The sequence below is a fragment of the Euleptes europaea genome, chromosome 11, assembly GCF_029931775.1.
Source record: "Euleptes europaea isolate rEulEur1 chromosome 11, rEulEur1.hap1, whole genome shotgun sequence".
In the NCBI taxonomy this organism is placed as follows: domain Eukaryota; kingdom Metazoa; phylum Chordata; class Lepidosauria; order Squamata; family Sphaerodactylidae; genus Euleptes; species Euleptes europaea.
Genome location: NC_079322.1, coordinates 79,144,562 through 79,154,359, shown reverse-complemented (window position 1 = coordinate 79,154,359; position 9,798 = coordinate 79,144,562). Strand labels below are relative to the sequence as shown.

Here is a 9,798-nt window from a genome sequence, read left to right as displayed (position 1 = left end):
TGTGGCGGGTGGGGGAGGGGGGCTCTGTAATCCGGCCGGGCTGCCAACTGTCTTGGTCTAGCAGCGCTCCCGCGCCTGTCTCAGAGGCCTGGCGGAAGCTCTTCCCTCGCGCTGCGTGCTCGTGAGAGCGCCCACGACGCTGCCCAGACGCGTGTCGGCTCAGGCCCGGCGCAGGCGCTCAGCTGCTGCCAGCGAGTTGGCGAGCCCAGAGCGGCGCAGGCACCGCCCGACCCCCTGGCAGGCCCGCTTTGGCGGGTGAGGCGACGTCACTTCCGGCGACAAGTGGACGTGAAGCCACGGGACGCGCCAGGACCCACGTGACCTCCGTGGTGCAGCCGTCGGGCGGGGAACTCGAGGGCGGCGCGGAGGAGGAGAGCGGCGGCGGGCCTACCTCGCAGGGGGGGTGGTCGGAAGCCGCTACTGCCGCCCCAAGGAGGCTTCGGCCGCCCGTCCGTCGCCATGAGGAGGCGGAGGAGGGCGAGGAAGGCCTGGCGGGCGCCGGCGCAGGTAAGCCCTCCGCCCCCTCCCCCCCGGTACACGTGCAATGGCGGGGGACGTGGGGACGCGGCACCGGGAGGAGGGCGCTCCTTGGCGCGGCTGCGCAGCCGGGGGGGGTGCGCCGAAGGGGGTCCTTCTGCAAGGCAGCTGGCGCAGCGGCCCACCTTCCAGGGCTGTTGGGAGGATTGCAGGGGCCAGCTCCCCCTCGTGGCCGGCCGGAGGTGGTGCCGGACTCTGCATTTGGCAGAGCGGCGAAATGGGCTCGCGGCGGGACGAAGCGCGGAGTTGGCTGCCCAGAGGATGCGGCGACGGCCGCCGGCACAAGGGGCCGTGGGGGCTCGAAAGAACCTCCCCGTGCAGGGGCAGTCAACCTCTAACTCCCAGTGCAAGGAGGCCGCATCAGGGGGAGGCTTCTGTGCCCTGCTGTGTGAGGCGGGCCGCTGGACTAGAGAGACCCTCGCTCCTCTGCTCTTGCAGGGCTCTTCTGATGCTCCTAAGTGTTAGAACCACAGAGCTGGAAGGGACCACCCAGGGTCATCTAGTCCAACCCCCTGCACAGTGCAGCAAATTCACAACTACCTTCCACACACACACCCCCAGTGACCCCTGCTCCTTGCCTAGAAGATGGCCAAGATGCCCTCCATAGAATCATAGAGTTGGAAGGGACCACCCAGGGTCATCTAGTCCAGCCCCCTGAACAATGCAGGAAATTCACTACTACCTCCCCCACACCCCCACTGACGCTCTACTCCACGCCCAGAAGATGGCCAAGATGCCCCCCTACCATGATCTGCCAATGGTCACAGAATCAGCATTGCTTACTTTCCACTCCTCCCCACCCCCCACCCGGCTTCAGAATGTCCAGGAATTGTACATCTGTAGCCCTGACTAAATCCCCAGTTTCTAAATCCAGTCATGGACCAACATGACTCTCCCTAATTTTCAATGCAAAGGTTCTGTGTGCAGGAGGCCGGAAAGAGCAGTAAAGGCCCAGAGCAGGGGGCACCCCACCGTGGTGCCCACGGGTGCCAGGACACCCAACACCGTTCCACCGCCAGGTGCTTTTAGGAAGTGGGCAGGGCCAGGTGGGGCACTTTTGACTTTTGCTTTTCCTAAAACTGCTGGGAAGCCTAAATTAACTGAGGATTAAGTAAGTGAGGTTTGCTGGGGGAGGATTGTGTTTGTTGTGCCTGAGGGCCGGTGGGTGGGTGCTTAAAGCCTGATTGCTGCTTTCTAAAGAGGGGTGGGGTGTTTCCCCCCCCCCCCCGGATTGGTGCTGGGTGGAGCTTGTGGGGGGGGGGGCTGCGAGCATTTAAATTGCAAAGGCTCCTCCTTGCCAGAGGCTGCATGTGAATCAGCTGGGCAGGGTATGATGCATAGCTATCTTCTCCAGGATCAGAGGAGCAGGCCTATTGTGTTGGGTGCCCTGGAACACAGGCAGGATGGTGCTGCTGCAGTCATCTTGCTTGTGGGCTTCCTGGAGGCCCCTGGTTGGCCACTGTGTGAACAGACTGCTAGACTTGATGGACCTTGGTCTGACCCAGAAGGGCTCTTCTTATGTTCTTATTGAGGTCAAGTCTATCCATGGCTACTAGGCAAAATGAATTCTAGTCATGATGCATCCCTATTCTCTCCAATATCAGAGGAGCATGCCTATTATATTGGGTGCTGTGGAACCCAGGCAGGATAATGCTGCTGCAGTCGTCTTGTCTGTGGGCTTCCTGGAGGCACCTGGTTGGCCACTGTGTGAACAGACTGCTGGACTTGATGGGCCTTGGTCTGATCCAGCAGGGCTTTTCTTATGTTCTTATAGCGGCTGTTTGGGGGTTGTGCCCACTATGCTGGGTCAGAATTCCAAAGGTGCCCCCAGGCTCAAAAAGGGTGGGGACCCCCAACCTACAGGAATGGGAGAGGTTAGAAAACTGACGTGTTCTCCGCTGTGCTCGCAAACGGTTTTTCTCTGTGACCCCGTGAGAATCAAAATGAGCCACACCCTTGACGTTTTTTATTCCAGGTCGCCATAACCTTCGCTGACGTCACCGTCTGCTTCTCCCGAGAAGAATGGGGAATGCTGTCTGCTTCTCAGCGGGAGCTCTACCGGGAAGTGACCGCTGACAATTACAACAGTCTGGTTTTCCTAGGTAAAATGTGGTCCTTTGGTTGGCTTTGGGGTCCTAGAAGCGTCCTTGCGGGTGAGCCCTTGAACTGCCCCTCCCCCCACTGCCTCTTCTTTGGAGCCAGACTGGCTCTGCCATTGTAGTTCATAGAGTTGAAAGGGGCCATAGAGGCCATCTAGTCCAGCCCCCTGCTTAATGCAGGTTCAGCCTAGAGCATCCCAGACAAGTGCTTGTCCAGCCTCTGCTTAAAGACCGCCAGTGAGGGGGAGCTCACCACCTCCCTAGAAAGCGGATTCCGCTGTCAAGCAACTCTTATTGTCAAAAAATATTTTCTTAATATCCAGCCGGTACCTTTGAGCCCACAATTTAAACCCATTATTGCGAGTCCTATCCTTTGCTGCCAACAGGAAGAGCTCCCTGCCCTCCTCTAAGTGACAGCCCTTCAAATACTCAAAGAGAGCAATCCTGTCCCCCCTCAACCTCCTCTTCTCCAGATTAAACATTCCCAACTCCCTCAGCCTTTCCTCATAGGGCTTGGTCTCCAGGCCTGATCATCCTCGTTGCTCTTCTTCACCCGCTCGGGTGTAAGCACGGGATCTGGGGGTGGGGAGTCTGGCTTTTAGGAGAGGCTGCCAGACAGAGCCGATTGGGAGAGCTTTGGAGTCAGTCTGAGCCGGGGAAGAATCAGCTGGCGGGCATGAAGTGTTTTTAGAGAAAACGCCTGGACAGGTCTATTTAGATGCAAATCCTATTTTATTCATTGGGGCTTACTCCCAAGAAAGTGTTCTTAGGATTGCAACTTTAGTCTGGCTGTAGTGTTTTTGTATCTGCTGTTTTTAATGTTTGTCCTGAAAAACAAATTCACGTTGTTACCTGCCCAGGGGACTTGAGATGCTCAGGAGTAAGGCAGGCGTATAAATATTTTAAATAAAGAGATAAATTAATTAAATGAATTGAAATTAAATCAAAAGAGTTTCCGTCTACACATTAGGAAGAACTTTCTAACAGTCAGAGCGGTTCCTCAGTGGAACAGGCTTTCCTCGGGAGGTGGTGGGCTCTCCTTCCCTGGAGGTTTTTAAGAAGAGGTTAGATGGCCATCTGTCAGCAATGCTGATTCTGTGACCTTAGGCAGATGATGAGAGGGAGGGCATCTTGGCCATCTTCTGGTCACTAGGGGTGTGGGGGGGGAGGTAGTTGTGAATTTCCTGCATTGTGCAGGGGGTTGGACTAGATGACCCTGGTGGTCCCTTCCAACTCTATGATTCTATAATACATCTTGGGGTTGATATTTCTAGTGGAATTGTGGGTGGCGGAGAGAGATAGTACCTTTGAACTAAGTTTGATCTTCATTAAATATGTATATAAAGAAAAGCAAAAGATGGTTTACGCAGTATGTAAAGATTGCCGAGTGTACGACTGTTGTTTCAAAGCACAGGGAATGCAGAATCTCGCAGGTGAGGAGAGGACGAGGCAATCAACAAGCAATTAAACAATTTTTAGTGGAAACCGACCCAATGAACTAGATGTCTCCCCCCACAGTGAGGTATCCAAAAGACTGGTTGAAACAAGACCTAAATAAAACAATGAAATATGTTTATTATAAAGAGTTTATGCATATATTAAAAACAAACCCTTATGGCAACAAATACAGGGTAGATAATTAAAATCACGTGCTGTTATCAGTCTGTAACTGTTGCCATGTGGGCTTGCTTTTGGGTACCCAACTTTGTTTTTAGGTTGTATCTTTTCCTCCTCTGGTTCGTCCCCCACAGTAAGTCCAGGCGGGGCAGAGGAAAGGCGAGAGGGGCAGCAGGGAGAGGTCAGAGGAGAGAGGGGAAGATTCATGTGGGGCCGGATCCCTGCCGCAGGAGCCTCGTCTCGCAGAGCAGCAGGGTCCGATCCAGAGTGAAATGACAGTCCTTTCAGGGGTTCTCTCTTGAGTCCCAACCACGGAGGGGGGAGAGCCTTGAGTCTAGAAAGGAGTCCTCAGGAGTTCGAGCAGCAGAGGAGCAAGCCAATGGGAAACTGAGCCTCAAATGCCGGCCTGGAGTCAGGTCCTTCAATATTGACTATTTGTGCACTTTCCTGACAGCAAGCAGGAACTAGATTTTTCCAGAGTCCCTAGGGCTTTTCGAAGTACAGTTGCCAACCTCCAGGTGTGGCCTGAAGTTTCCCCAACATTACCCCTGAGTAACATCTCGTTCTCTCCCCTCAGGCCTCATCACTGCCAAACCACTGCTCTTTTCCAGGCTCCAAGAAGGGAAAGAGTGGCATGAAGAGGAGTCAAGCGGCAACCCCACACACCCTTCCTTGGGTGAGGAGAAGCTGAACGGTGGGCATCGAGGCCATGCAGCGTCTCTCTTTCAGGCCTGGGCTAGAGAGGGGAGCACCAGATTTTCAACCAACTCTCCAGTTGGGTGTTGGGGGGCGGGGTTTGATGTGTGGACATGTGCAGGTGATCACGCCACGAAGCCAATTTATGCCAATCAAGCTGTTTTGAACGGAATGAGAGCTGAATGAAGTCGTTTTAGTCTGCCTAGGCAAAGAGACATGCTAATTTAATTGCTTGATACAAACATTTAAAAATGTGGGCTGAGAACTGAGCAGGACCTTTATGCTACCTGAGAAAGTACGTTTTAATTCTATACATGTGAAGCGCCCAGCGTTTAAGATCTGCCGCTAAGGCCAGTACTGTGTGTGTGCAATCATACATGGAGGCAAGAATCATTTCCACGAGACGCAGGGCCTTGTCTGTTGTGGCCCCAGAGTTGTGGAACACATGACCTTGGGAGACTCCTTTGGCTCCCTCCCCTCTGTCTTTTCAAGGGCAGTTAAAACCTGGGCAGCCATTGCAGTAGGTAGCCAGTGGCAATACCCAGCAGAGTGGCACCAGGAGGACAGAGTCAGTATACGTTCAGTGAGAATTCATAGAATCATAGAGTTGGAAGGGACCACCAGAGCCATCAAGTCCAATCCCCTGCACAATGCAGGAAATTCACAAGTACCTCCCCCCCCCCACACCCCTAGTTTCCAGAAGATGGCCAAGATGCCCTCCCTCTCATCATCTGCCTAAGGGCACAGAATCAGCATTGCTGACAGATGGCCATCTAGCCTCTTCTTAAAAACCTCCAGGGAAGGAGAGCCCACCACCTACTGAGGAAGCCTGTTCCACCGAGGAACTGCTCTCACTGTTACAAAATTCTTCCTAATGTCTAGATGGAAACTCTTCTGATTTAATTTCAACCGGTTGGTTCTGGTCCGACCTTCTGGGGCAACAGAAAACAACTCGGCACCATCCTCCATGTGACAGCCCTTCAAGTACTTTGACCTAAGCCATGTGCCTCTGCCCTCTTTGCTGTTTGTATAAAGCTTCTCCCTAGGAAATACAAGCAATACAAAGGTTCTGGGTTTGTTTTTTTACTTTGAGAATTCTGAATGTGTGTGCAGTTATTGAGCAGACAAGGTGAGGGGCCGTGGTGGTGGTGGTGGGGTGCGTGGCTCAGCGGTCGAGCATCTCTTGGTATGCAGAAGGTCTCAGGTTCAGTCCCTGGCATCTCCAGTTCAAAGGGTTAGGTAATGTGTAAGACCTCTGCCTGAGACCCTGGAGGAGGGGTCTCCAACCTTTTTGAGCCTGCGGGCACAGTTGGAATTCTGACATGGCATGGTGGGCACAGCAACAAAGTGGCTGCCGCAAAATGGCTGACACAGCTTAACTTCAACAACACAGTGTAGATCCTTGTGCTGTGGTGGCAGCTGCAGCCAAAGCAACGTTTAAAAACATCTGCACAGCCAATCAGATCTCCAATAGTTGATCAGAAGCGTTGCTGAGCCAAAGCTCTACCTGGCCCCATCCACTTCTTTAAAACACTAGAGTGCTAGAAAAGTTGTCTGCAGGCGCCATGGCACTCAAGGGGATCCTGCTGGAGAGCACTGCCCTGGAGAGTGGCTGCCTGTTAGAATAGACAATACTGACATTGATGGACCCAGGGTCTGATTCAGTAGGAGGCAGCTTTGTGTGTTCATATGGCTGGAGGTTCCCCTTGCCTGACTGGGGAGCACCTGGGGAAGAGTCTTTTCCCCAAAGGGGAACAGGTGGGTTGGGGCTGCCTCTAGCTCTGTAGCAAGTGAGGATGGCACAGGGGAGGATGAGGAAAGGGCTGTGGCTCAGTGATAGAGCATCTGGTTGGCACGCAGAAGGTCCCAGGTTCAATCCCTGGCATCTCCAATTAAAGGAACTAGGCGAAGTTGGTGATGCGAAAGACCCCTGCCTGGGACCCTGGAGAGCTGTTGCCGGTCTGAGTAGACAATGCTGTCATTTATGGACCAAGGGTCTGATTCAGTAGGAGGTAGCTTCATGTGTACATATGGCTGGAGGTTCCCTTTGCCTGACTGGGGAGCACCTTAGTCTTTTTCCCAAAGGGGAACAGGTGGGTTAGGGCTGCCTCTAGCCCCCTGGCAAGTGAGAATGGCACGGGGGAGGACGGGGAAGAACACCGACCCAGTCTTCTTCAGGGCCCAAACTGCCTTGACCTTTGTGGGAATTTTCCCTGGCCAAGTTTTGACATAGAACCATGTGGAACTGCTGATTTCCTGCCCTGCTGGGGTTTCAAAAAAATGGCCATCACCCCAATATGTCTGGAGACGTCTCGATATTGGTTATGGTTGTCTTTCTAATAATAAATTAACCCATGTCTCACTTCTCCCTTTTGGCAGCGAGGGATGGAAATCCAGGACCTGAAGAGACCTCCTCTGAAAGATGCCAAGAGAGCAGTCAAGGCCCACGAAGGAGCATCTCTCCCCCGCTCAGACCCCATCCTGAAGCGAGTGCGTGTCTGCTTAGGCAGAAGAGAGGATACAAGTGTAATTATTGTGGGAAAACCATTGGACGCAGAGGAAACTTCGCTGCGCACAAGAAAATCCACACTGGAGAGAAACCGTACAAATGCCAGACATGTGGGAAAAGGTTCAGTCGCAGTGAACACTTAACCGTGCACACGAGAACCCACACGGGGGAGAAACCGTTTCAGTGCGCGGACTGTGGGAAACGGTTCAGCCAGAAGGCAAACCTCCGCACGCACTCTATGATTCACTCGGGTAAAAAGCCCTTCCAGTGTTCTGAGTGCGGGAAAAGGTTCATCGAGAAAGCAGCCCTCGCTCGGCACCAGAAGCTTCACGCGGGGGAGAAGCCATATCAGTGCGGCGAATGCGGGAGAAGATTTGTTGCAGAGAAGGTCCTCCGGAATCACCAGAAAAGCCATTTGGGGCCTTACCCATGTGCCGAGTGTGGGAAAAAATACGGGTTGATTGGGAGCTTAAAGGTTCACCAGAGAGTCCACTCTGGGGAGAAGCCATTTACTTGTGCCTTATGCGGGAAAGGCCACGCCACCAAGGACCAGCTGAAGTACCACCAGCAATCCCACCAGGAAGAGGGGCTCTACCGCTGCAGCTACTGCAACAAGGCCTTTAAGCACCGGTCCGGTCTCCTTTCTCACCAACGCATCCACAGCGGGGAGCGGCCTCACAAATGTACATTGTGCCGGAACAGCTTCCGCCGCAAGGGCACCCTTGAGAAGCACCTGCGAGCTCACAGGGGAGAGAGACCCTTTCCCTGCACGGAGTGTGAGAAGCAGTTCTCTTGCAAGTACTATCTCCAGGACCATCTGAAGATCCACACTGGGGAGAAACCCTTCCGGTGCAGCTACTGCGAGAAGAGCTTCCGAAGGCAGAATCTGTGTCAAAAGCACGAGCTCGTCCACACGAGACCGCGGCCGAAGTGCGGCCAGTGCGGGAAGAGGCTGCGCACCCAGGGGGAGCTTGCGGTGCACCAGAGAGTCCACACGGGGGAGAAGCCTTTCCAGTGCGCCCGCTGCGACAAGAGATACTACCGGAAAAACGAACTGGCGAAGCACGTGAAAAACCAGTGCAAGGAATGAGCGGCCACCGTAGCTGGAGGCGTCTCTGGGCTCCCAAAGGCACCAGTGTGGCACATCTTGGCAGCTGGCTTTGAGGATGCCCCAGCACATGCTCTCCTCACCTCCTGAGAAGATAATGTCTTTTTTATTTAGTTGAATTTGTATGCAGCCAAAGGAGGAAGCCTTTTAAGTTACTAGGGGATGCTAGAGAAAGTAGAGTAAAAGAGAAAGGAAGGCTGCTTCTGCACTTGGGTGAGTCTCTACCCTGCACGTGTTGCCACACCACAGAGCATCCACCCTACGTGAAGAAGAAAGATCAGTTGTTGCTGTATCAGTACCAATTTTTAAGAGGCCTGCCAAAGGCCTGCCAGTCAGGGCAGCGGGGTGGGGGGAGGGGAATGGCAGGCATGAACAGCATGGGGGAAAATATCACTGGATTTGGGCAGAGATGGTTGGAAATCCACACCTTCCTGTCCACACAACGGGTAAACCTGCTCTGATGCGGATCTTTCCAGAAAGAGCCGAACCAAGCAGGAGAGAAACCACAGAAGGAGCCTGATCGGAGTGAGCTGTCGTGAGGATGCTCCAGAAAACACCCGTTCCCGTTTGAGAGCCAGGGTTGAGCCAGAAGCCTGTGCGGAGGTAGCCCTGGTTTCATATGCAGCGAAACTGGAGGAGCGGCAGTATTGGCAGACAGGTTCTTTCCATCAAAAGTTTGGTTAAATTCAGATTTTGCTGAGGTTTAAATGAGAACAGCCTGTTCCAGATTTCGTTGTTAATCTACTGAACTAAGGCAAGCAAGGATGTTGAATACTTGAAATGGAATCTATACATGTATTGCTACTATTGTATTCCTCTATTAAATACCAAAGACATTTTGTCAATTAAATGAGCCATTTTTAAAAATAAAAACAAAGGAATTTTGCAAGCTTGATCTTTTTCTTTACTGGTTGATGGAACCAGGGCTGTCAAGTCACAGTTGACTTATGGCAACCTCATGGAATAAAATCAGAATGACAGAGTTGGAAGGGATCACCAGGGTCATCTAGTCCAACCCCCTGCACAATGCAGGACATTCACAACTGCCTCTCCCCCCTAAACCCCCAGTGACCCCTACTACACGCCCAGAAGATGGCCAAGGTGCCTTCATAGGGTTTTCAAGGTAAGAGGTTCAGAGGTGGTTGGCCATCGCATACTTCTTTCTATGTTGCGACCCTGGACTTCTTTGGTGGTCTCCCATCCAAGTACTAACCAGGACTGACCCTGCTTAG

The 9,798-nt window shown here is 53.0% G+C and overlaps 1 protein-coding gene across 1 annotated transcript; it reads left to right on the top strand.

The window, feature by feature from the left end:
- Positions 1–459: 459 nt before the first annotated feature.
- LOC130484274 (gastrula zinc finger protein XlCGF26.1-like) lies at positions 460–8,548 on the top strand. Its single transcript, XM_056857177.1, has 4 exons — positions 460–930; positions 2,513–2,639; positions 4,831–4,947; positions 7,329–8,548. The coding sequence occupies exons 1-4, from the start codon at positions 460–462 to the stop codon at positions 8,546–8,548; spliced, it is 1,935 nt and encodes a 644-aa protein (XP_056713155.1).
- Positions 8,549–9,798: the final 1,250 nt, after the last annotated feature.

Coding starts and splice junctions, on each gene's coding strand:
- LOC130484274 (XM_056857177.1), top strand. CDS start 460: ATGAGGAGGCGGAGGAGGGCGAGGAAGGCCTGGCGGGCGCCGGCGCAG. Junction 931..2,512: donor TCTGTGCCCTGCTGTGTGAG/GCGGGCCGCTGG, acceptor TTTTTATTCCAG/GTCGCCATAACCTTCGCTGA. Junction 4,948..7,328: donor GGGTGAGGAGAAGCTGAACG/GTGGGCATCGAG, acceptor CCCTTTTGGCAG/CGAGGGATGGAAATCCAGGA.